General features: G+C 39.9%; 1 protein-coding gene across 2 annotated transcripts; it reads right to left on the bottom strand.

Moving 5' to 3' along the window:
- Positions 1–5,871: 5,871 nt before the first annotated feature.
- Positions 5,872–14,390, bottom strand: LOC133895676 (MADS-box transcription factor 23-like). 2 transcript variants are annotated; one of them, XM_062336144.1, is made up of 8 exons: positions 13,888–14,390; positions 10,132–10,210; positions 7,835–7,896; positions 7,007–7,106; positions 6,865–6,906; positions 6,699–6,782; positions 6,424–6,569; positions 5,872–6,343 (listed from the first exon to the last, which is right to left on the bottom strand). In XM_062336144.1, the coding sequence occupies exons 1-8, from the start codon at positions 14,067–14,069 to the stop codon at positions 6,328–6,330; spliced, it is 711 nt and encodes a 236-aa protein (XP_062192128.1). In that variant the 5' UTR covers positions 14,070–14,390; the 3' UTR covers positions 5,872–6,327. The 2 variants fall into 2 exon arrangements, with proteins under 2 accessions (XP_062192128.1, XP_062192127.1); XM_062336143.1 differs by having other exon boundaries at positions 5,872–6,330.
- Positions 14,391–27,236: the final 12,846 nt, after the last annotated feature.

Here is a 27,236-nt window from a genome sequence, read left to right as displayed (position 1 = left end):
CTGAGAAAGGCGTCATCATCTCCTCTGGGCGAAGTGACTGGGGCGGTGGAAAAACGCGGCGTGCATCCGGTCACCTGTCACTGTGGACGCCCTGGCAACGGGCGCTGTTGAGAGGGCCCACCGGGCAGCCACCGAGCCACCCGGTGTGCCCACCCTGTCTTGTTCCTCTGCCACAGCAGGGCGGCAGGCGGAATGCCTTGATCCTGGCGATGTTATCCCGAGACACACCGGATGATACGGGACGGAACCCGTGTAATTAATAGCCCCACGCCCCCCCTGCCAAAGCATGGCAGGGACTGACACTGCGGCGGGAGCAGTTGGATGTGTCAGACCACGCACGCTCATTGAATGCGGCTTCGGCCTCTGACTGGCGGACACCTCATCGGTGGACCCCTCGGAAGCCTTTCTGGGTCGTCGGGGAACCGAGTGCTCTGGGGGTACTGTTCACCTCCCCGAGCACTCTCTCCCGAGCACTCTTGCCCGATCCTTCGGGGAACCGAACGCTCGGGGGCCGCCACGCGCAGCCCCGAGCATTCTCTCCCGAGCACTCTTTGTGTGGAATCTTCAGGGAATCGAGCGCTCGGGGACTGCCGCTCGCAGCCCCGAGCACTCTCTCCCGAAACTTTAGCTCTTTTGGTCATCGAGGAACTAGGGCGCTCGGGGATGACCTGGCACCGGCCCGAGCACTTTTCTTCCCGGTACTTAGACTCTGCGGATCGTTGGGGAACTGGGGTGCTCGAAAACCAAAGACTGTGGCCCCGAGCACCTTCTCCCGGAACTTGGACTTTCCTCACCCCGCAGGAGGGACCTCGCGGGATGGTGACACGTGGTGGATGGCTGGCCTGGCCTCGGGACTCAGGGACCCCCGGTTCCTGATACACCGACAGCCACCCATGTGGATCTCACTTGTCTACCTTGATTCATCAGGGTCATCTTGGTCATATTTCTATTGAGTCTAGCTTTCATTGTAAGTGATGCAAACTTGGCAAACAAGTGTAGCTCCCAAATTTTACAAGTAATTCTAGTTTTCATTCAGATGTCTGGGGTCCTTCATCTTTTGCCTCCAAAGGTGGCCATTATGTCATTTTTTGTTGATGACCATTCTCGGTATACTTGGATTTATTTTATGAAATATAGTTCCCAGTTGTGTTCTATTTATTAGTTCTTTGCTCATACAGTCCACACTTAGTTTTCTACATCTATTAGAGTTTTTATTGATTTTGGAGGTGAATATTTGTCTTCTATTTTTCTCCAGTTTCTCACATTTGAGGGCACTCATGCTCAGCTTTCATGTCCTGGGCTCATGCTCAGAATGACATTGCTGAACGCAAATATCACTATCTTATAGACTACTCGTGTAACACCCTGCATTTTAGCATTTAGAAAATAGCCAAAATCCACTCCTATTTTATTTTTTCCTTAATTAATTAAGCTAACATAAAATCTAGGAAATATATATGTGTGTGTATGTACATATTCGTATGTGCACATATACATGTATATTATTATTTGACTATGCATTCCAAAATTCACCAGAGTCAATTTCTAAATTTGAAACCTGCATCAACTCGAGCAATTGCATTTTGGTTTCTCGGTGTCCTTGTTTCTTTGTGTGGTGATTCGAATTTGAATTTCTCTCAAATTGAAATCCATTTTAGTTCTTTTTGGATGAATCCTAATCCAATTCAATCCTTGAAAATTGATCTCCCAATTTAGCTCAAATTCGTAATTTGAATAATTTAATTATCCCTAAATTTGACCTTGATCATTAGTTCAAATAATTGAATTATTCTGGACAAATTCCCTTTTTCCTATAATCAAATTCAATCTCTCTCTGATCCACGCTCAATTCAAATCTTAATTTTTTTATCTTGGCTCATTCAAATTGGTTTCAAATTCAAATATTTCTCTTTGAATTTATATCGTACACAAAATAATCTCTCGACTTAATTTTCATTTATCTCAAATCCTATCCAAAGCCAGATTCATTCAAATCCTCATCAATTTTGTATTCGAATGCAAATTCGAATTGTTTGAGATTTAATGGCCTCGTGAATTCAATTCAGTTTGGTGAAATTGGGATTCAAGTTCAAATATCATATTTTAAATCCTCATTCCAAAATCATGTCAATTTCTAATTCAAATTCAATTTGAGCTATCCTAATCCAATTCAATTCAAGTTATTCAATTGAATTATCATAAATCCAGTTTTCAAATTCAAATACATTCATTTGAATTTGTCATTCAAATTCGTCTCTCTCTTTCTCTTAGATCTTTATGTCTCTTTCTCTCAGATCTTTCCTTTGTGCTCTCTGTTGTTAGTCTCAGGTACTGTTCATGGCAATAATTGTTGATGAAGCATCCACTTATTAGGAGGCATATGGTGTTCCTAAGTGTCAGTCTGCTATGTTTGAGGAGTTTGCTGCACTTGATTGTACATGCACTTGGGATCTTGTTCCCTTATTGTCTCATGCAGTTCCCATCACATATAAGAGGTCGTTCAAAATTAAGACCATGTTAGATGGTTCATTTGAGAGATACAAAGAATGTCTTATTGCAAGAGGTTTCCAACAAACTCAGGGATGGGATTATGACGAGACACTTGCCCCTGTTGCTCACATGACCATAGTTCATACTCTAATTGCAGTGGCCACTACTCATTCCTAGACTATATCTCTCAGATGGATGTTAAGAATGCTTTTGTTCATGGTGATTTGCATGAGGAAGTTTATATGCAGATACCCCCAGGATCTAATGCTCCTTCAGGATATGTTTGTTGTCTTCGGCATGCTTTATATGGTATCAAACAAGCTCCTCACACTTGGTTTGAGTGTTTTGTTTCTGTAATATAGGTTGCTGGTTTTTCACCTAGGGACCATGATCCTGCTTTATTTGTTCATCTATATTCACGAGGGTGTGCTTTTCTTGTCCTATATATTGATGATATGTAAAGTATAGGAGATGATAAGGAGCATGTTGCTTATGTCAAGAAACAATTCAATGAGTAGTTTCATGGCATCTCTGCTCTCAAGTTTCAACCTAACATCTCTTAAATTCTATAGATCATTGATTAGATCAACAGAATGAGACATTGAGTGATTGTCTAAATTCTAATTTACCTTCAGAGTACTTCAGATTTCATACCTTGTGCTTGATAGCAGCCCACGTTGTGTCATCGTCGGTTGTTGCCCGTTCATCGCTTGACCGCCTCTGTGCCTCACCAGTTTGCCTTTTGGCTGGGCCACCAGCGCAACACCACCACCTCCACCTGGCACCTGCGTTAGCCAGATGTGGGGGCCCCACTACCTGTTGGAGTAGGGAGCCACTATCCACATGTGTTCTAGCCTTTAGTGCTCCGAGGATCTGCACCGCATTGTTGCCATGCGGGAAGAGTGGGGAGCCGCCATCCCCTGCCAGGTGGCTTGAGTGGAGAGCGCTAGTTGGCTGTAGCTCTCCCTCTCTGTCTACTAGATCTCGTAGAGTCACGGGTGTGGGCACTGTGTGGTCGACGTCTTCAAGCTTGATGAGAAACGATGAGGGATTCAGGAGCGGGCAACAGGGGGAATCAGGGTGCTTCGTGTATTTTTTTTTGGCCCAATGAATTGTGACAAAATGGATTTCTTCTTTGAGCTATACTAGGCACTGTCTAATAGTTTTCATGACAATGACATATAGTAATGTCACAAAACAGTAGATATTTGATGTGAAGGAACCCGTTCATCATAGACATACCTGATGAAACTACTCCACTACATACTCAAGACGAAATGTCTTGAATCATCACCATTTTGTGATAGTTTCAGGTTTTGTCATGACCATTTTTTCATAGATGCTTGAATTTCTTGTAGTGGTTACTTTTTAGGGATTGTGGTTGTATCTTGAACAAACGGGTACTATATCTTCCAATCAAAATACATTTAGGATATTATTGCTTGCTCTGACATTACTAATACTCGGACAATTGCTACGCCTATCAAACTTCATTTGCGGCTTAGCTCTACTGATAGCACCCTCCTTAAGGTTCCCTCTCTATATCATCATATCATGGGTAGTCTTGTTTATCTCACTGTCATTACGCCGGATATTTCTCATGCAACTCATATTTGGAGCCAGTTTGTGAGTGCTCCTACTTCAGTGTATTTTGGTCATTTACTTCATGAACTATGTTAATTGAGGGGGATGTCATCTCAATGTTTGTTCTATGCTCGTTCGCCCGCTTCAGCTTTATGTTTACTTGAACTCCACTTGGGCGAGTGATCTGACGGATTGTTGTTCTATCACTGGTTATTGTATTCTTCTTGGTACTTCTCCTCTTACATGAAAGTCCAAGAAGTAGGCCGTTGTGTCAAGTTCTAGTACAGAGACAAAACTTGGAGCACTCGCCACTATCACTTCACAGATTGTTTGGTTTTGATGGTTGTTGGATGATTTTGGAGTATCTTGTGAAGCACCCACGCCTCTTCCTTTGTAATAACACTAGAGTCATACAAATTGCTAATGATCCTATGAAGCATGAACTCACAAAATATAATAGTATTGATGCTTCCTTTGCTCGGTCATTGCCATCGGAAAACAATTATTCTTTAGTATGTGTCATCAGAATTGCAAGGTGCAGACTTCTTCACCAAAGCACAAACTCGAGAGCAACATCGGCCTATATGTTCTAGGCCCATATGTTGCACATATATAGACATCAAGACTAATAGAGAGACCCTCTTCCCAAATCTTCAAGGTTAGTGATAAAAGTTTGATTGGATCTTATCCAAAACGTCGAGTATTTGTGATTGGAGGGGTAGGTTCTAAGCAATTAATTTGAACTGTGTTTGGATGACCTTTTGTCGCTTTGAAGAAGACCCCCTTTTAATTCAAAATAAACTTGAAAATCTGCACTCTTAGAGGTACTTGGAAGTAGAATGTTAAGTTTACATGTTCTCTTGAAACTGGTGTCGCTTTGTCTTCATTTTGTAATCTATACAAATAGAACTTAAGAATATAATATATAGTGAAGGTGGGTAAAGGGTGTAGTTACAATGCATCCCGTGAATTCTGGGGTGAAATAAGCTGTACATAAAAAAACATGGATATGTGACAGTCTGACAGACCCTGAGCAGTGCCCACTGCGTACATGGATTCCACCCTAACCAGACCTGCTAAGAGTCTATGACTTTCTGTTTGTGACATAGCATTATAGCAGCTCTCAGATTTGAGACCAAGTGCACATTTGGATGTCTGTTTTGTTTAGTAATATGTAGTACAGCAGACTCGGGCTATTCTGGTTTGATGTTAAAGATAGTTACAACAACACCATAACATTTTGTCCCAAACAAGTTAGGTAGGATAGAGATGAAACTCAATAAGAACCAAAACAAAGGATATAATATATATAGAAGAGTAAAAAAAGTATATTTAATTTTTTAGATAAAGGAAAGAGTTCCAACCTTTTGTATCTTCCGATACGTATAGCCTCAATTCATTATTACATCATTGATGATTCGATATAAAGGAAATAAGGAAAAGACATAGCATTAAGCACGTAGACTATTATTAACCGACTACCCAATCTTGATAAAGATTTGCATGGCCATCACCTCTAAAGAATGACATGACTTCAGAATATCTTCCCTTTATGTTTTCTTTTGTAGGAGCCTCCAGAAACGTAACTAATAGGTTCTCCTGAAAATTCTCTGCATTAAAGTTAGGGTTTTTTTTTTGTTAAATACAATATCATTACGGCAGAGCCATATAGACTAAAAGATGACATCCACCCTTACTAGAACTTGGGAATTCGAAATAGCTCCCCTTGTCTTAAGCCAATTTCCTATTATATGCCCATACTGTTAGGTTTTTGGAGGTCACTATTATAGGTCATGGTTGCTAATTTCCATGCTTTCCTATCCAAAGGTAATTCTTTATCTCTGTTACTGCTTACTCCCATGTTAGATTTGGCCAACACCAGCCTCTCTTTAAGATCGTTATTTTACAAAATCACTGTCCTGTGCCCTCCATGCCTTTTCTTTTTGCATTTTAAAAGTAAATGTATTTTTATTGTACTAAGTTCTAATCAGTACAGGATCATCTTTGTATACTTAACATGTTACCAACTAGTGTTGAGCCCTTTTCTGCTGCATACTTCAGAACAATAGTATACATGACATAAACTCTGCGGTATCTGAATGAATTCCAAGCAAGTAATATGAAAAGCTGAAGTACAATCAACACTCTTGTTCATGCATAATTTATTGTCTCTACTAGCTTTAAAGTTTAGCTGGTAGGTCTTGTAATTCAACCCAAGATTATAGTTTGCTTGTCTCTTGGTTTTGGTCATCCTCACTGCAGTTGAAGTCTGATGCACTTTCAGTGAACTATATTAACTCATGTAGTTTGCTGAATCTGAATAGTATTTGAATTTGGACAAGAACTCACCTCAGACTTGGTGTTCCTGACTCCTCTCTTTCCACATTCTGTGGCTGACTCAGCCCAAGATTACCTGGAACATTTTCATTCTCCGTATTCAGAATACTGTATCTAATGGTAGTACCTGTCAGATCCTCATTTACGAGTCCATACACCTAAATGCAAAAAACAAATGATATTCACGTACACTGAGCAAATGGAATGGAAAAACAAAAGATGACTTGTACATGCTACATCTCTGTTTGGCAAAATGTTCCCAGTTCCCAGTTCCCAGATGCATGTACCTTTTTCTGTAACTCGATGTTCTCTTGATGAACAAGGTTGACTTCGTTGTATAGTTCTATGTTTTCCTGGTGCACTAGGCCTCCCTATAAGTCAAATAAGAAGTTTTTCTATAAAAGTGAGTCACTGGAATAAATTAGTAATTCTGAATAAGTTGTACGAACGAACCTTCCTGTTTAATTCTTGAATTTGATCAATCATCAGTTGGTCCTGTTAAGTAAAAGTTAGTCAAAATTAATCATTGATATCCATGTCATGATAGAACTATATGATGATGGAGGCATAGAGCCTCAACAAATTGCAATGTAACCTTCGTCAGACGAATATTTCTTAGGCTCATCTCCAGCTTATTCTCTAGATTCTGCAAATCTTTTACATCCAGACCAGAAAGCTGCTGACCCAACAACTGCCTGCAGTGATGCATTGAGTTGCACATTCATTATGCTTTTCTGGAAATGCACATGATTTTTTAATATTTCATGTTTAATGAGAAAACAGTAAAATAAAGTGCCTTTCTTGTAAACTGTCATTCTATTTTTATGTGTAATTTTATTTTTTTCGACTTAAAACCTATTTTTTGAGCACATCATTTTGTAGTGTGACAATTTGTTGGTCATAAATACTCAGTGTAAGCTCAACTGCTCTATGCAGAACGTGGCTAACAAGCATACAGGTGAATTCAACTAATGCATAAACTAAAATTCTTGTGTAGAAGGAGTAAGGACACAAATTTAATTAAGTACAGAAATAAAGCGGAGCCATACACTTGAGGAAAGTATAGTACAGTTCATTTTGGATTGTGTACCTAAAGACCTATAAGGTCCAACTTTGTTTTTGGTCACTTTTTAGCTTCCTGGACGTAGCATAATAGAGGCCTAGAACCTTGATCCAATTGTATATTGTGATCATTCGTCATGTGCTGAGAATTTGTTCCCATTGATTCCGTGTCTGAGCATAAAAAGTGAAAATATATGGCCTCTCTTCTCTACTGGTGTTATTTTTTTCAGAACTAAGTAAAATGGTTATCTAATGATTATTAGCAGTAGCATGCATACTAAGGAAAAAAAAAATGCAATGGACACGTTCTTGTACTCATAATGATTTGCATTATGTATTGTAGGTGGGCTGAGGGTCATACCGATGATGCTCTTGCAAGTTATGCAGTTGCTGTCTCAAGCTTCCCGCCTCCTTTTGCCAAAGCTAGAAAGACAAAAAAGCTATCAATTAACATAGATGAGTGACTTTGCAGCCATATGTTCTGTATGTTAACTGTTAGCATGTGGAATTAAGATTTAAACATGCAACATCCAAGCAGGTGCTACAAGGCTATTGCAGGCTCAATGTACAATATCATTTGTGTGTACTAGCAGATCATATGAGGATATCTTTGGTTTGAAAATGTTAATGTTATAGTACCAATTAATTCTTTGGATATTGTGTAATTAGCAACCCAATTGAATTCTTGAAACTGGTAGTTGTTACTTCGTTTGCCATCCTTGTTTACTTAACCGGAATATTTAATTATCTTTTCTAAGATAACTTGATCTGAGTATCAAAGTAACTTGTGTTCACTTTGATATTCTTCTCCTGTGGTAGACATATTCTGATCAGACCAACATTGAGTTAAAAACAGTCAAGACCTGTGTTTCAGTTTGGTCTGTTTAGCATTTAAGAGTTTATGTCTACCATCTGAAAATGCAGCCGCAATATATTCTGATCGAAGCAGCATTCAATTAAAAATTTGATCATGATCTGTGTTTCGTTTGGTCCAATTAACATGTAAGAGTTTATTTGTACGGTACCAGCGGAAAAATGCATGTAGATCTAAGAGTTTATTTGTGCCATCCATGTTCAGGTTTGTTGCAGCCATCATTAGAAAATTTCATTACTATCTGTTTAGTTCTTCCTTTGTTTCCTGGACTTGGATGGCCCATGCGTAATCATAACGTATATAGTAAAGCTTGTTTATTCCACTACAGTAGGGGAAAAAGGTGCCTGTTTAACTTTGCTCCACATCATCATTGAAACAAACGAATTTCAGTCTACTGCCAGGCAATTTCACAGTCTATTGCCAGGCAATTCCCTCAAGCTTCAGTGCCACGTCTTCTTGTCAGCTATGCAAGGGTGGCCTTGAGCAGGATAACAAAGAAGGGTGCTGGCAGTGTAGATGGTGTCATTTTTTCTACACATACTGGGAGGTGTTGACTGCTGAAGAATATAGTGTTATGACTTAATGAGAGTATATCCAGCCTCTCTAACCAGTGCTTTAGAGATGCAGTTCGTGTTTGTCATGGTGAAGGTATAAGCTTCTGGTTTCAATGCATTGACATTTGACTGCGCATTGTTCGGATTAGTGTATTTGTCCCAAAGTATGCATGCAAACAACTGAGGAGAAGGTTAAAGATGCAATATGCTAATTTATATTGACAGCCATGTGAAAGAACCTGGCGAACACATTTAAATCTGAACTAGTCCACGTAACTGTCGAAGCAGCGTGATATATGCTATGCCGTGTGACTCATCTTTATGTTACTTCTGTCTCGTAACTTGAGCTTAATGAAAATTATGAGTAACTAACACCTTTGTTTTGATTCTTTAGGCAATTCACTCCAACATCAACCCTGATTGATACCACAGGTACTACTTACTTTGATATTTCAGATATATGCATTAAGGTCATACTTCTCATGATATTGCTAATATATTTCCTTATTGTCTATTTTAGTTCTTTGATCCTGTAAATATCTTGTTTGCGGGAAGATTACAGTAGTGCAACAAAACCGGTCCTGTTTGTAATCCATTCTGATTGAACACAAACATATTATTTCCCAGACATTGATCAACATTGTTTCGACTACTGGGCGCTAGCTATGTACTCTGTATACATGGACGCTGTATGTTCTCTCGGCTCACAGAATACTCTCTCGGACTACAATTTACTGCGATGCAAGAAAACCTGATATCTAAGCCCCTAATCTGATCACCCTGCTTGTGCAAAAATTGCAGGATGCCTCAAAAAATGTAGGTTAAATGCTGTACTCTTTCGAATTTATGTGCTTTTTTGTCATCAGAATGCCACTGCGAAAAATAAAACAAGTAGGATTTAGTAATCATCTACTGTTTCTTGTGTGTGAAGTTCACCCGCAAGTTCTAGCAGAAGTTTAGAAAAATAAGATGGACCAAATAGCTCCTGTCCATCTATGCTCGCAATGTATGTATTGAGCTTCTGGAAAGAGCATACCGGAAGTCTTAGAATATTTACTGCGATGCAACTACATATACATTAGCAATTCTATACACGGAACGTCTGATCGACTTTATCTATCGTACACATACGAGTCAATCATATATGCTTATAAGTTATTTTAAACACAATTACAAATTAACTTTATCTATATATATTGCAAACGAATATGGATTGTATGTATCGCATACCTTAGCCTCCGCACTTGCGCTCATGATCAGATGGTTGTCCTCTTTTGCCTCATTGTATCTTTCGATCACAGATTTCATGCTGGTCCACAAAAAATCAGCTTCTCGTTAGAATGTTGACAGGAAGTGCTCATGCTGCAATATACAGTAACGATACTTGTGGTGCCAAAAGAACGAGACACTAAACAGTTGTATGCCATGTTTTTGCTGATTAAAACATGACATCTCAGTGGGATGTTGATGACAGTTCAATCTTTAGACAAAAAGACTAATATACTTCTTAAACTTATCCATGTGGTTAAGAGCGAGAGAACTGAAGACATCTGCACTGGGTGGGTAATTTCTCTCATCTAGTTGTTTTCTCGATGGATTAAAACAAGGATGTTAAAACTAGGAAAGGAAAGGAACAATGAACACAAAATCTCCTTTTAACAGTAAAAACCCAAAAGAGTAATTGTGCAAATGAATCATTTTTTATTTTCTTGTTTTTATTAAGGATTAGGACCGAAGATGTTTGAGCTAGTCTTCTCAACAAAATAAAAGTGAAGTATCTAGCATGCCCTTTCGACTAGCAAGAACACAAACAACTGTTGTGAATCAATTAGTGAAGCATACCTCGAAGATTGTAATATTCCAGAACAATAACAAGGGCTAGATGATTCGCTAAATCATCACAAACGATGTTGGCCATGTCTTGCCACCTCACAAATCGTCTCCAAACTCTATGTTAGGGGATTATTTTCTCCGGTTGAGGAACACTGAGGTAATAAGTGTAACGGTTTACAATCCAATATTTTAGGATGTTGTATAAACTCCTTCTGATAAAAAGATAAATATTTATAGATATGATGTTTTAAAAGAAGTTCTTAGGCAACCAATATATGTTCACTATAGGATATATTACCACTTATAAGAATTTAAATACTACATAGCCTTTTAGATAGAAGCTAGCCATTCTTGAGTGTATAGTATTAGACTAGAGATTTATTGTTTTGTTTCTCTCAAAATCACCATTTCTTGAATATATAGTAACCTCACCAATAGCCACTTAGTTTCTTGTCACATACTACTGTTGGGCGCACACGTGGAGGTCTTATAGGATTTTATAAGAGATCACAGAGATAGAGAGCAAAATATAACCATCTAAGAGAGGAAGTCTATGCTCTTAATTTGGGTTGTATTAAAGTGGTGAAATAAAGTCTTAGTACTCATCTTCTTGTCACAACTTTGAGTTGTATCACACAGTAACCATGAAATAAATAAATTAGGAGAGCGAAAATTGTGAAACTTCAGCTGTCTTTGTTTATCCTTCTTTAGAATCACATATTGGTTTAGCCCTTAGAAATGTTGTGTACCTTCCAGATAAGCAATCACACTATTATCCCATACGTATAGGCAACATATCAAGTGCAATCATAAAATCGTAATTTGATTTTGGGCACCCAATTCGACATAAAAAGTTTAAGAAAAACTGATCATGTAGTCTATGGAGTGTTATGACAACCTTTGGATTTTAGGCTCAAAATGTGTTATTAGAAGAAACAAGAAAAAGATTGCCAATATATTTATCATTCATGATATTTTCTCAAGTGTAATTATATATATGCAATCATGTCATCATTTTTGGTTTAGATAGTACATCAACAAAACAATGTTTCAAAGAAAGAGGAAGTTACATAGCCTTCACTACTACAGAAAATGTCATCACTGTCAGTTCAAAATTGACATCACTACTCGTTTGTGAACTGACAGTGATAATCTATGATTATCACTGCCAGCTTATGAACCGACAGCGATAGTAAGTATCACTGACGGTTTAGGCGTTGAACCTGTAGTGAAATGAATTGGCAGTGATAATCACTACCACTGCTCGTTCAAGGCATGAACCAGTAGTAATAATCCTTTCATATATGCAAAAATACTCTACCACGAACTCTTTATCATGAGGATCTGTCTTAAGTTTGATGCCAAACTTAAGACAGAAACCCCATGTCAAAATATTCGTTGTAGAGTATTTTAGACCTAAATCTAAAAATAGAAACAGATATTGCAAAGTTGTTGTACCAAGAGCTCTTCAGATGTTTCACGTCAAAGAGCTCCTGATACAGCAGCCATGCCCTATCTATTATACATGTTGTGCGCTAGCTGACTGAATTTACTATCTGAGAGAGTAACAATAGTAACTCTAAACGAACGGCAAAATCACAATCTTTAGCACTCAAACTTAATTTGAATTGACTGTACCTTTTACCATTCCCTTATATCTATCTATTGCCACAACTATCTTCACACAACATTAGCGTAGTGGAGACATGGAGAGAGGAGATGGAGAAGGCACATGGTTGCGCGTTGGCTCAGGAGACGGTGGGCTTGGCAAACGTATGTGAGGCGACTACCTACTCGGAGGACGTGAGAGGAGATGAGGAGACGGTGAGAGGAGACCGTGGGGAGAGGAGATGAGGAGACGGGGAAGGTGCGTGTTGACTCGGGAGATGAGGGGCACGACGGACATCGAGCTCGGCGAACGGTGGCTACAACGAGGAGCTTGTGTGAGTGGTGTTGAAGCTGGGCATGAGGGATAGATGTGGCCGTAGTGGAGATGGCCAGTTACCACCGCTCCATTTTGACCGTCACTACCCCTCGGGAGTGGCTTCAGGGAGAGCAAAACGAGAGATGGGCGCAGCTGAGGGAGAATGGTTCAATTTATAGAAAAATAGTCACTGCCGGTTGGGAATACAAACCGTCAGTATAATAATTAACACTGTCGGTTCATTATCCTCAATTATTGCTTCGTCGATACAACTTATGAACCAGCAGTGATAAACAATATTATTGTCAGTTATTAAAGGTACTTTTTTATGCATGTCTTTTTAAGAACTGACAATTATAAACATTTATCACTGCTAGTTTGGAATACAAACCAGTTAAGATAAATATTATCACTGCCGATTATTAAAGACATGTCTTTTTATGCACATCTTTTTAAGAACCAATAGTGATAATTTGAATATCACTGCTGGTTCGTATATAACACTGCTAGTTCATGTTACACGAACCGATGGTGATAACCACTATCACGGCCGGTTCTTATTGGCATGGCTTTTTTTTGCGTCTAGATCTTAAGAACCATCAATGATATATTATCACTGTCAGTTACATTCTATAATAGTGCTTGTCACTGTACCTATGTGTAGAATGTCAAGTTCGAACCCATCAAGAAAAGGACAAATGTTACAATTCGCAGCAAATATTAACATTTATTGTCTTCTATCTCATTTTGTGTTTCAAGTTAGTATTTTGAAGGAGATACGAGTTACGATACACCATAGGCGACATCATCATTTTTTCCCAAGAGTTATCTTCATGATGCCCAAATAAAAGAAGTTATTGTGCAACTGCAATGACTCAAGACACGATGCCGCTTGATATGGTCAAATATATCAGCAACCCGACCTATAAATTAATATTTCCTGGATTCACCGCTGGATCAGTTTATTGAATCTTGAAGCTGGCAAATAAAACAGTGCCTACACAAATTGCTTACATTTCACCTTCCAAGACACATAAATAAGTAAAAATATCACCAAGTTGGTACCAGTAGTACGAAGTTTCTCTCTCTCTGCCCTAATTGAAGTAACCCAAACCCTAACGATTAGTAGTGAGAGTGCGCGCGATATGTTTGATTGGTAGTTAGCAGATCTAATAACTAGACATCGAGCTAGAGCTAGACAAACAAGCAAGGAAGAAGCAAACACAAACCTGCTGCTGGCGAAGTCATACAGGCGGCCGGTGCTGGAGAAGACGACTAGGCCGACCTCGGCGTCGCAAAGGATGGCGAGCTCCTTGGCCTTCTTGAACAGCCCGCTCCGCCGCTTCGAGAACGTCACCTGCCGGCTCGTCGTGTTGTCGATCCTCTTTATCTCTATCTTCCCTCTCCCCATCTCCTCCCCACAATACAGATCTAAATAAAGAGAAAGGAGGTCTGGATATACCTTGGTGAACACAATAACACTATCTCTCTCCTCTGACTAATTGGAGATCAAAGACTACTTTGGCCTTCTAATCTCTCTCTTTCTGATTCTCTATACAGGACAGCTATTCCTATTCCCTTTTGAGATTGGTTGCAGCCTTGATGTGCCTGTTCTTCCCTAAGGAAGTATTCTAGGACCAGATGGAAAAACGCATATATAGAAGTACGACAAGACCTTTGGAAGCAAGAGTACAGCTCTTCCTGGTTTTTGATTTCGTCTACCTCGTCCTCATTGTTGATTGGTGTCTAATGAATGATAAACATATCTGCATCATTAGCCACATTCGACATATCAGGATCTGACGCGTGCGCGGATGCCCATGACGCTGCAAATTTCTTTATTCCAGCTCTTAATATTATATCAGCTAATTGCGCTTCTTTCCCCCTTTGTCTTGTTTTGGTCTTTGGAAAGGGAAATGCGCGCAGGGTGGAGTGTATATCATATGTCTCGACCACTAACTTCCTTTTTGTGTCCTACATTTGGCGGTTGTTGCTTTTTAGTTAGGTTGTTCTTTTGCAGCAGCGTTTTGGTGCATTGCATTACTTTGAAGAGGGTCTATCAAATTTGGAGAATGTGTCTAATTTGTATAAATTACTAATTTGCTATATCTTGGTAAGCAAATCTTGAGATGTCATCATCTAATTAATCTTGCTATCTGTTAGCTTACCTTTCTTGCAAAGTTGATGGATTCAAGACTCGCTACCAGATGCTTGTCTTGTTTGAAATATATATGGGTTTATGTATCCTCCCAATCATCTTGTGATCCAATCTCCCTATTTTTTCCAGCACCTCTCTCTATGATATATATATATATATATATATATATATATATATATATATATATGTATATATATATATATATGTATATATGTATATACATATATATATATATGTATATATATATATATATATGTATGTATGTATATGTATGTATGTATATGTATGTATGTATGTATGTATGTATGTATGTATGTATGTATGTATGTATGTATGTATGTATGTATGTATGTATGTATGTATGTATGTATAAATGTTTTGTATTTATACTGATTTGTGGCTCTCCTAGAGACCCGTTTTAACCCAGAGAGGATAAGGGGTTAAATTAAAACTCCCATGAGAAGAAGGATTGAAACTTACATGTTAATTGAAGATTATTATCCTTCATGGACAACCTGGGTACGGTCCACCATCGTCAATTCGTCATACCGGCCAAAGCTTTGTTTCAGATATGCATGGGCTGTAGTTGAGTCCAAGTAGGAATGCAAGAAAGGTTCACTAGCCAAAGAAATCATTTCTATTATGCGAACTCCAATGTTAACTCATTCCTCTTTAGATTATTAACACACCGCATGAAAACTCCGATATAAGACATACACCATCTTCTATATACTTCCAATGTATTGAATTGAGCAATGTGTCTAGGACACAACACTATCTATTTTCCGACGACTTCTAAAGATTGTGTCCCAAGTGGCTATCATATCATTCTCTCTTCGTTATAATAACCAAAATTCTTGTAATTTGATAATGTAATACCCGAAAATATGAACATTCACTTGTTGACTGTGGGACCCGTGAGCAGTGCGGATTTTGACCTTTTGAACCATTGCTCGGATGGACGATCGGATACGATAGATGCGCAGATCTCATCGAGACGGTTCCGTTTTGCTATCTAATGCCCCTTTTGGACACACGATGAAGCTGTAGCAAGCCTGAAAAATCTAGACCATTGGATAAGAGGAAAAAAATAAAAAAAATGTGGATAAGGCTTAGGTGGGATTGGGTGGGAGCCAATCCCACCTCCACTTCGCCCAACTACCCCCATCCGCCCAACTCCCCATGGCTCTCTAACCCTAGCTACCTGGCCGCAGCCGTCATCGCCGCCTCCCGCCATCGTGTGCCTAGTTGCTGTTGCCTGGCCTCCTGCCGTGCCATCAGCCAGTGGCGCAAGGGGGAAGCAGGGGTGGGGTGGGCATGGAGAGGGGTGGGAAGAAGGGTCAATCGGCCAAGAAGAAAGGGAATAAATGAAGAAAGAAGAAAGGAAAAGAAGAAAAAAAGAAGGAAGAAGAAGAGGAAAAGGAAGAGGAAGAAGAAGAAGAAAAGGAAGGAGGAGGAAAGAGGAGGGGTTTTGGTGGGAATCACCGAAGCCATCGTCAATTCAACTTCTTCTCCACGAAGCTGACTTCTAATTAGTCCTTAGATGCTTGTGGATAGCTGAGAATGGTCGATTCTGTTGTCAGATTAGTGATTTTTTTGATCTGTTGCGTGCATCGATTTAGTTTGGAAGTTGAGGCCTAATCGGTGTCAAATGAGACTATAGGCTAAAAATGAAAGTTTTAGGTCTAGTCACTATCTTTCTGATGGCATTAGTCTTGTTCTTTTTGGTTAAGAGGTTTAGGAGTTTTTGGCTAATCGATGTCGATGTCCGGTGAGGGTTAGACCGTGCATTGGGTCTTGTTCTTTAGTCTTCAAGCTAGCTAGAGGAGGTTCTCGCTTGGCGTCTTGCAATCTAAGTGGTAGATATCTTTCCGTAGACCTTTGTTGTCATGTTTGCAGGGTTTTCAGGCATAGGAGCATGTCTCCTTTGCTTTTGTTGTTGCGGCATTTTGGTGCTAATTCATGCACTTGTTCAGGTGGTGCCGTTCGAGACGCAGCTAGTTCTACCTTCATCGTCGGTGAAGGCAAGTGAATATAGCGGATAGCTATGCTTTAACTTGTTATTTGGTTACCTCCATATTTTAATTGCCACACTTACTAATAATTTATCAAATTAAACGTGAGTGTGTTACTTGCTTTCTACCTTCTGAAGATTGGATGTTTTCTCTAGATTATGAAGTAAAGGAAGTGGGTCATGTCTTCTTTCTTGCAATTGTTCATATTCTTTGTATGCGAAGCATGAAGTATATACCTATGTTGGAAGTTATGTTTTTCGTTTATGTATGAGCTTGTTACCTTAATATTTACTTTTTCCGAAGTTTACTTGATTCTTAAGTTATGAAGTGCAAGAACCAAGATACATCGCTTTGCAGTTATTCTCTATCACAGTATGCAACTCTATCATGGTATGCAATTCTTGAAGTATTATGCATAGCTTAGAAGTTATGTTGTTGGCTATACATGAAGCATATCATAAGCATGCCATCTTGCATTGAATGTTTTCTCGCCATCTTATAGCCGCGACCATACTGGTACAACGCCGTACGTTGCCCGTGGAGGGGTACAACGCACACCCTTGCGTTACCAGTGGATGGGTAAGGGTGAGGAAGATCATGCCATGTGCATACATCTACATTCATATAGATATCTTTACTTTAAATTCATCGATGTTGATCTTATGTTGCCAGGAAGTCTTTAATACCATTTTAGATGATACTGCTATGGTGGAGTCTTAGCATGTCACTACTACATAAACATGCTTCACTGCCAGCTCCAAAACCCCTTTCATTGTTGGTTTTGGAGCCAGCAATGGGTAACGGGCGGTGATAGTCCCCGACTATCACTGCCTGCCTGGGGGACTGGCAGTGAAGTGGGTTATCACTACCGGCTGGTAGTTTCGACCAGCAGTGATGTCCAAGGCATCACTGCCAGCTGAAGCCTTCAGCCAACAGTGTTTTGCCTCTCCTCTCTCTCTCTCTCCTCCCTCTCTCTTTCCTCCCTTCTTGTCTCTCTCCTCTCTGTCCTCCCTCTCTCTCTCCTCCATTTCTCCATCTCTCTCCCTCTCAATATACATGCATAGAATGAGACACACATTTAATATAAATCAATATATTTAATATAAATCAATAATTAATAAAGAAACATTCATTAATATATAGCGATTCATGTCCTTCATTAAGACATAGTAATTAATGTCATTCATTAATATTGTGTTGTTTATCAAAATATAATAAGTTGTCAAACCCCTTGGTAGACTTTCTCCTTGTCGCATACTCTCTACTAGAAGGTACAGTGTCATCTGAAAGTCTCATGCATCGATGACACGATGGGTTTATTAAACTCGCCGTTTGGGTTAATAACATGTTCCATGAAGAACAGGGTGATATGTTCTTGAAGGGCATGTATTTTCGTAGGTTGTAATGCACTTGTGTTTAGTTTGGAGTGCTGCGGAAACCATCTCTGTCAGGGCTGAATGTGTGAATGAAAATAAAACATAAAACCTGTAGAGATTTTTGTCGAGTGGTTGCCTCATACACTTCAAGAGGAAATGATTCGTCAATGGAATGAATTGAACCTTTTTATTTAGTAGGAAATGCAAGACATAAATATTCCCTACGTATCAAAAAGTCAGTTTTTACATCGTACTGCGTCCTGAATGGAAAGTAGATATCACTCTTTTTGAAGTATCTTGTGCACGCCTGTACATGAATATGAATACCAATTAAACTTAAATTCAATCGATGAGAAGATTAAATGATCGAGTTTACCTATTTAGCATGTCAATATGGTCTTGGTAAGTCATCTTATCTCTCTTTTGCGAGTCCAAGAAAATGATCTTGCTCAAGTCTGGGTGGATGTCAAGGAGGATCCAATGAAAACTGCAGGAATATGTGATACCATAGCAAATTAGTACTAGAATTGAGTTGCGCATAAAAGGAGAATGCCCTGGCACGCAAATATGTACTCAAAGATGTAGGGTAAGAGTATGGATTTCTTGTGGTGGTGGTGAAGCAGACACTTTAATAAATAGTCCTCGGTAAAGTATGGACTATCCCTTACAATTTCCTCATTCACAAGCCCGAGATCGATGAATTCTACTTTGTATCTAATTCTTGTCTGCATGTGTGGATCCCCATTCTACGAAACAGAGAAGTTAGCCATGCAATTTGAAGGTACAAGATCATATAATATGAATTATATGCATAAGTCACTTGCAGAGTTCACGCTCTGACTATAGCCACATCGAGGGCATCTTAAGGAGCCATCCCCGTTGAGGAAATATCCTTCTCTGTATATTATAGGGAACACCTCAAAATCCTGTCTGGACTGTTCCAAGCACCACTGATGTAATCGACATATTTGAGTTGTAAGGTTCCTTCCTATACCTGATTTAACCAAATGTTTGCTCAACTCAAATAGCCACGTAATGTCCAGCTTTGGGATATCCGCTCTCACAGTAAGCCATGCTAGTTCTTCGGCTGTTAATCTAGAAGAAGCCAGGAAGTCCCCAATGCTTGGAGCATCCAAAATGATTGGACCTGATTTGCTCATAGCCTGCTTCTTGCTGATGCATTCGTAGTTAGTCATTGGCTTTCTTGAAGCCGCCGTCGTCTATTTAACTTTGGCTATATTCATGAAAACTTTCATGCTATCTTCAGGCACAACAGGCTTCTGTGGAGGATGGAAATGAGCCGTGACACTGGTGTCCATAATCTTTTTGGTTTCCTTAGGAGTAAGTGAATAGACATCCTTGAGTTCCGCCAACTTCTTAGATGGCACCAACTTCTTAGATGATATCGTCTGCTTGGATGATGCAGAACCTGATCATGTTTTCTGAGATGATGGCTGGCTTCTTGATGGTGTTGGCTTCTTGAGCGGTGGACTTTTTCGAGGCAATGGCTGGGGAGGTGGACTTCTCCTAGGATATATCTGAGGAGAGGGAGATCTACGAGGCGACGATGGCCCAGGGTGCAGTGGAGAGCAGAGGTTCTGAGGAGTTATCCCTAGTGGAAACACTATGTAGACCTTCTCCCATATGATGAATATGTGCTCGTTCTCTCCTATAGTGTTCGCCCCCTCCTCTGCGGGGTAGTCCACCTGAACATGACGGTAATTGTCAAATGCCTCATCTACTTCAACCATGACGTAGCCCTCCGGTATCGGATGTCCGTGCAAAAGGTCATGGGCGTCACGATGGTAAGTCACGCTGGAAGCCACCTTGATGGTAATGTTCTTAGCACCAATGTGTAGTTCGCACGGTGTCCGTGCTTTGATATGGTCCACGAGATAAGTGATGGAGTCAGCTCTCGGAACTCCCATGGACGCACAACTACTGCAACGACCACCAAGGTTGGAACGTGCAACATTAAGAGATGCTGCCGGCCATTCTTGTTCATTCCCAATGGTGCCACGTTCATGCATGAGGGCTTATTGTACTGCTTATGCTATTTTTTATTTTTATGCTCCCTCTCACGTTGTAGCGTTTGTTCAAATATTTTCATCATCCTACCTTGTTCTGCCTCTCGTTCTGCATCTCGCTCTACTTAGGATCTCTTTTGACTCTTGTAACTGTCAACGACGTCTGGGAATCCATATTTACAACCCATCACACTAATGCCTCATGTGCGACCACTGTGCTCCTTGTTTCTTAGGGCCAAGATGAGCTCATCCCTATCCTTTTCTAGCTTGAAAGAGCCTTATGCAGACTGCGTGTGGGCTTCCACAAGCTTTTTTCAGGAGTTTGCGTCACTTCCTAGTCTTTGAAGGTCATAAAGCATAAGCTTCCATCATATGAGTAAGAAGCACCCCACCCAAGAAGGAAGCGCGTCGATTGTTTAATCCAGCCCTCCGTCTCAGGTGTGACACCTCTCTCTCGTAGTTCATCTAGCTGTTGTTTTCACTACCATTCTTTCCTCATGTACCCACGACTGCCGACTTTGTGGAGGTAGACGTTCTTCTTCGAGTTTTCTTTGTTCACCTCACTCAACCTTTGTGATTCTTCTGATAACTTTTACTCCGCAAAGGGTTGCTAATGATTTTCCAGTTGTGGCCATTTGATGAAATCTGGCATTGTACCTTTCTGCACATAGGTTCTGTTCAGTGTGCCCTTCCAATTCATAAATGAAAGCCCCATAATCATTCGCACCTTACACTTAACTACGTCCATATCTGTCTCTGCAGGGAACTCGAACCTCTCTAATATCTTAGGTCAGAAGATGTCGTTCTTGATTGAATCAGGAATTACATGCGGATCACCTCATTCATGAGTCCACAATCTGTAGTTGATGGACACGTGATCCTTAACAGCTATCCCACAGACTAATTTATATGGCCCCATAACTCTCTCTGGTGCAGTTGGCTCCCCTTCTAGTGAGACCTCCATGATCACAAATCGTCATGTAGGCATCTTCAAGGGACCTCGGGCACGATGCCGCTCCTGGGATTGCTCATTGTTGTGACCCTCCAGTGCATCAGGCATATGAGCATAAGCGAAATAATTATTGAGAACATATACGATAATATATAGAACAGATATATTCATCTACTTATGAATTACCTCATCGCCTCCACAAGCATCTGTTTGGTCCAGGTTGAGGTAGTAACTCGGTCTACCTTCTTCAATGTTTGATGGTGGAACTACATCTCCTTTTGGCACCTAGGCCGGATCGGCGGTTGGTGGTACCATCCCTTTATGGGAGTTCTGCATACGATGACGACGAATGGTTGAGTATTCTACTTATAGAGAGCTAAGGAAGGAGAGAGATAGAGATAAAACCAACGAGGGAGGGAGAGAGGCTGTCGAAAGAGTGAGATAACCATAAAGGTGTTGATAGATATAATACAAACACATACAATATTGTAATTGAGTACATTATGATCACGTTTAAAAAAAAGTCACATCTTACATAGCAAAATATGCACAAATATGCACAAACACACTGACAAGTGACACATTGATCTTACAAGTCACATCATATTACATAGCAAAATAATGATGATTATAACCAGAACTAGGATTACGATATCTTTACACGTGAAATCACACTTCTCCTTATTTTTAAAGTTAGCCAATTTAACTCAGCTTAGATGACTTGACTGTTGTATGCCCCAACAGCTTCATGTTTAGACTTGTATCGTTTATAACATGCTCATTTGAATCCATTAACTACGTGGCATGCCTCATAACTGAAAAACACTCTACTTTATTACCAACCATGATGAACAATATACTATATCATAGCAGTCCTAAATTTTAGAAAATATGTTTGAGCAAACAAATTAGAAAATAATTTATATTTCAAAACCTACACTCTAGTTTTCATTCACGTTAGAGTAAAATGCCAAGAGGCTCAATTTTCATTCACAGTAAAAAGATAATGTAACCAGCGTCATGCAAGATGCTCATAATAAAACCAAATTGAGTTTCATTCCACATAGAGGAAGGAGCAAAAGAATTAGGTTTTTTTTTCGAACGAAAAGCTAAAGGAAAACAATCGGAGGAACAACAATCGTAAACAAAAAGGCAATGAGGAAAGAAAAAGATCTGATTATGGACGCCAAGAACAGGAACGAGGAGATCTAAGCATCCCCGGCGATAAAAATCTGGAGGGAGAAGTAACGCATGCGGGCAAGACCTTTGCGCCTCCGAAGAGCAGCGCGGAGAACAGGACGGAAGCTAGCAGCGTGCTGGCTTGCGAGAGAGGCTAGTTTGCAGTGGAGGACGCGTGAGAAAGAGATAGGGGTATTTGTAAATACTTTTATGATTTTTTATTTTTAAAAAAAATATTACTCGAATGACAGTTTTAATAGTATTTTTTAATTTTTTAGTAGTAAGCTTACAATAACACCGAAAGTAGTGATTTCTTTGTAATTGTTCCAAAAAGATAAGATCAGAGCCGAATGGACGTGAGACGAGTCAAAACGTGATTCAAATAAAAATTCGGGTCCGAGCATACCTCTAGTGCCGGTTGTAAGCTGAACCGGTATTGATAGTTGGTTTCAATACCTGTTTTTAACGTCTTAGTTGTTTTTGAGGTGTGAGAGATTAAAAACTGATACTGATATATTTTTAATAATGATTTTTTTATAATTGACACTGATAAAACGATACTTATAATTGGCATTTATAACCTACTGTTATAGCCCATCATTCTACCAAATCTTTTGTATTTTTCTGACGCTCTTGTATTAACTTTACATCTATCTTGCTACAGAAACACAGATCAAACTGACAGAAGTACATGAGAAGTAGAGCCTCTCCCACTGAACCACATGTCTAAGAGCTAGAAATAATTAACAAAATTTTTCAGAACCGGACCAATGCGTGCCAAAGAAATAAAACGGGACCACTGCACTGTGGAATCCCTTTTTTTTTTAGAGGCACTGTGGAATCCCTTGAAACGGAAACAATGACCTGAAGCCTCCATTTTGTTTGTACTAGACAAAATTGAAGGAGAAGCTAGCCAGACAACCATGCATGTGCTCAGATTTTGGTGATCGAGATCTCTTGGCGTGCCCCCAGCTGTGCACGTGAATTCACCATTCCCAACTAATCTTGCAAAATTTTGTTGGAGGACCATGTGGGCTTGCTTCGACCAACCAGTGTGCCGATCGAAACCTAAGCCTAACCGTGGGCAGTGAGCCAATCAGCATTTTCACCAAGGCAGATACATAAGACAATAAAAACTAGCTATGCACACTACAACATAACAATCATTAGTGTCTACTCAAAAACGCTATCAGTGACGGTTTTTGAACCAACACTGATTACTTAGTACTAATATTCACGGACTATCAATGCTGTTTTATGAATCGACACTGTTAATAAGTAGCAGTGTCGGTTTATAAAAATAAACCGGTACTGATACTTAAATTATCAGTACCAGTTTGTGAAACAAGCCGGCACTGATGGCCTTCCCCTTACAGAAAACAGCACACAAAGAAATCCTGCAAAAGCAATTGGTAGTTCGATTTCATGGACCAACAACATTTATCCTCACACAAAGCAAGCTTACAAAGTACTGCAGAGCACTTTATCCTCAACATTTTCTCATGGAAAATAAAAGCAAATGGTAGTTCGGTTTCATTGACCAACAACATTTGCTCATACAGATAGAGATCTTTTGATCATCAATCCTCATCATTTTCTCAGGAAAAATAAAAGCAAATGATCATCTATCCTCAACATTTTCTTAGGGAAAATAAAAGCAAATGGTTGAAAGCAAGCTTGTTGGATGAGAACTGAAGTCTCCGGGATTTTTTTTATGTTTCTTCAAATCACAGATGGTGGCTGCTCTTGCTGATTTCTCAGAACCCAGCAGAGAAAATAAAAATTAGTTGCAGCTACAGTATCTTCAATCTTCACTTGGGATGTCAAAAGTTGGCTTCAATGTCTTCTCAAATACTAGTGGTACGAAGCTTCTCTTTCGGTAATTTATGCTCTGCACAACATACAAGACAACTATGAAAATGTTAGTAATAGTTGTCAGACCTTGCCAAATTTGATTTTAATTATCAGACATGTTCATGATTTGCTATCTGTGATTACGTTTGGTCCTAATTGGCTTTGGATTGAACACGAACTAGTCATTTTACATATATATGTGTGTATATGTGCTTATCGGATCGGACTGGGGACAATTTGGGCTCAGATCGGGATGAATGGGGCTCAGATAGCAAGTAGAAGGAGGGGATTAAGGAATTTTCAAGAACCCTAAAGTCAAATGCTAATATTTATCCCCAAATCCAAAACCCTAGAACCCAATTTTGGGGAATTTCTAGAACCTAAAGTCAAACCCTAAGACGTGTCCTCAATTTGAAACCCTAATCTCATTTTTGTAGTGCAAATCCCACAAAATTTCAAACCCTATACCTAAAGGAGGAGGCGTACTTACGATTTTTGGTCGCTGATGCGGCCGCCGGAGCTCCTAGACCCCTTCTTCTTTAGTGTGTTCATCTCCTAGGGTTTGGGTCGCATGTGGATCCTTTCGTCTCCTGCAACTTCACGACGCTGCCGCCACCTCCTGTGTGCGCGTTGGCTCCTCACTGGTGTGGTCTCCATTTTCATCGTGCGTGCGTTGGGTGCCACCATAGATCCACCGACAGGTCCGCACGCGAACTAGGTTGCACACCGCGCACCAGTGGGAGGAGGCTGGTGAGAGAGAGAGAGAGAGAGAGAGAGAGAGAGAGAGAGAGAGAGAGGTTGGTGAAAGAGAGAGGCTAGTGAGAGGAGATAGAGAGAGAGGCCAGTGATGGAGTGCGGAGCTGTGGGCATGCGCCAAGAGATAAGGGAGAGAGAATGAAGCCGGACCTGAGGGCACCAGCTAAAATCACAGGACATCAAAATTTTGGGTCCGCACTCCTTATCAGTGGCGGCTCGAATAATAAACCGACACTTATAGTATCAATATCGGTTTTTAATCCGAGCTAGCATTGATACTTCATCAATGCCGATTCTAGCCTAGTCGGCACTGATGACCCGACTCGGATGACCTATTCTGTTGTAGTGGCGACCCTTTCTGTTTCTCACTTTGTTGCCACATGTTTAAGTCCAACTACTATTCAAAAGTTGTACTCCCATTTGCGAACTACAAAAACACTGATATTTTGGCCCTTTGCTATTCTCTTTGGTGTATATGCTTTTTGTCAATATATATGTTTTGTAAGCGCCTTTTGTAATTTATGACAAAAAGTTAAACCAATTAAAATTTACTCTCTCTATTTCACCATGTTTATCCATGGCCTCGGGAGAATGCGTTTCAAAATTTTGTCCATTGAGCAGATCAAAAGTGTAGTTATTGCAACGTTTTCACTCTTATCCCTAATTAAATGCTCTGAGAAAGAGAAGGCGGTTATATCATATCAGTTAATAAGGGTATAGATGATCATTTCTTGTTGATTTTTGTTAAACCCTAATACTTTCCTCATGGATGGATACAGTAGGCTATGGACAAACATTATGAAACGAAGGGAGTATGCTCTTGTGTGGAATAAAACGATATCAATTTGGTCTGCGAATAACGTTTGGTACAGTAGCTAATTGTTAGAACCAAGGGTACAATCGATCTTCGTGGGAGAATGTATGTCCGCATTTGCTGGGCTAGTAATTTGTATGTAGCCTCTACAATTCTATGCGTGTTATAACTTAGAAGCACTTGCGTATGTGTGCATGTATGTATGTACCTGGTGTAGGGCTATAATTAAGCAAGCTGAACTCAAGTGAGCTCGGTACAGGCTCGAGCCGAGTCTAAATTAGCCTTCAGCTTAGATTTGCGCTCGAGATTGGTTTGACGAAGCAGAACAACTACGCTTCAATATAAACTTTATCTCTAATAAGATCATAAAAGCTCGAGTTCAGTTAAAAAACTGGGAAACTATACCTCAAATATAATACCTCGTATAAAAGCGCAGTCAAAGATGGAGAAGATCAAGCTCGTCTCGAAAAATTGGGAGGGGAACAGGCGAGGGAAAATCAGGAAGAAGTAAACCAAACTAGTCCAGCTCGTGGTCTTTAGGTTTGCGAGCTTAGTCCAAGTTCAAGTTCTGCTCATTTGGAGCTCGAAACGTGCGTAGAATAGGCCAAGCTCGAAGAGCTAGCGAGACTCATATGGTTGAGGGCTTGAGGCAAAATATGGCATGGGCAATGATGCTTCGGTACGCATTTAGCCTTTTAACAAGTTTTGGGCCTCTGCACCTTGAAATGAACACAGTTTGATTCGTTATTACAATCCGAATGTATTACTTAAATATGAATAATAGGAATAGGGAAATTATGGAGCACACATTCTGGAGTTAAAGCTGCTAACAGCTAACTGCATTGTGGTCCATCTCTAAAGAACACTGCATCCCAGAGATTAGTATAGGCTTTTTCCTTGTTTAATTTGTGGTGCTCGTCTAGTCGGCTTCGGTGCAATTGTCTAAGGATTGCCTCGTATGGTGCATTGGATCATTTACCCAAACGAGCGGCTGTCATCTTTTATGGGCAAGTTGACATGGGGTTAGTAGCGTGGTTAAAATTTCTATAGCTTTCGGTCGAAATCTGCAGGATTTTCCTGGAACCGTTGATATGGTTTTATACACCAGCATAGCATGGTTCAAGTTACATATAATAGTGATGATGGATATAGGATAGTTACTGTATCCAGGACATCATATGGTTTTCGTAATTCTTGGAACATATCTATCTTCAGGAAGAAAATCTCTGAATAAAAAAAAAACTACTCGTAGGTATTCAAGATATCCCAGAGCATCCTCTAAACGGGCAAGTTTATCTCTAAAAATAAAAAAGAGGTTACCAGAGAACATACGACACCCCTATATATATATAGAGCCAAAAAACTGCGGAGCACAAGTTAAATAAGAGCCTATAGAAGTCGAAGTCGCTCAAACCTTTCAACAAACTAGAAGATACCCGAAGCCGAG

This window comes from Phragmites australis, chromosome 16 (genome assembly GCF_958298935.1).
Source record: "Phragmites australis chromosome 16, lpPhrAust1.1, whole genome shotgun sequence".
Taxonomy (NCBI): Eukaryota; Viridiplantae; Streptophyta; class Magnoliopsida; order Poales; family Poaceae; genus Phragmites; species Phragmites australis.
This window is presented reverse-complemented; position numbering and strand designations above follow the sequence as displayed.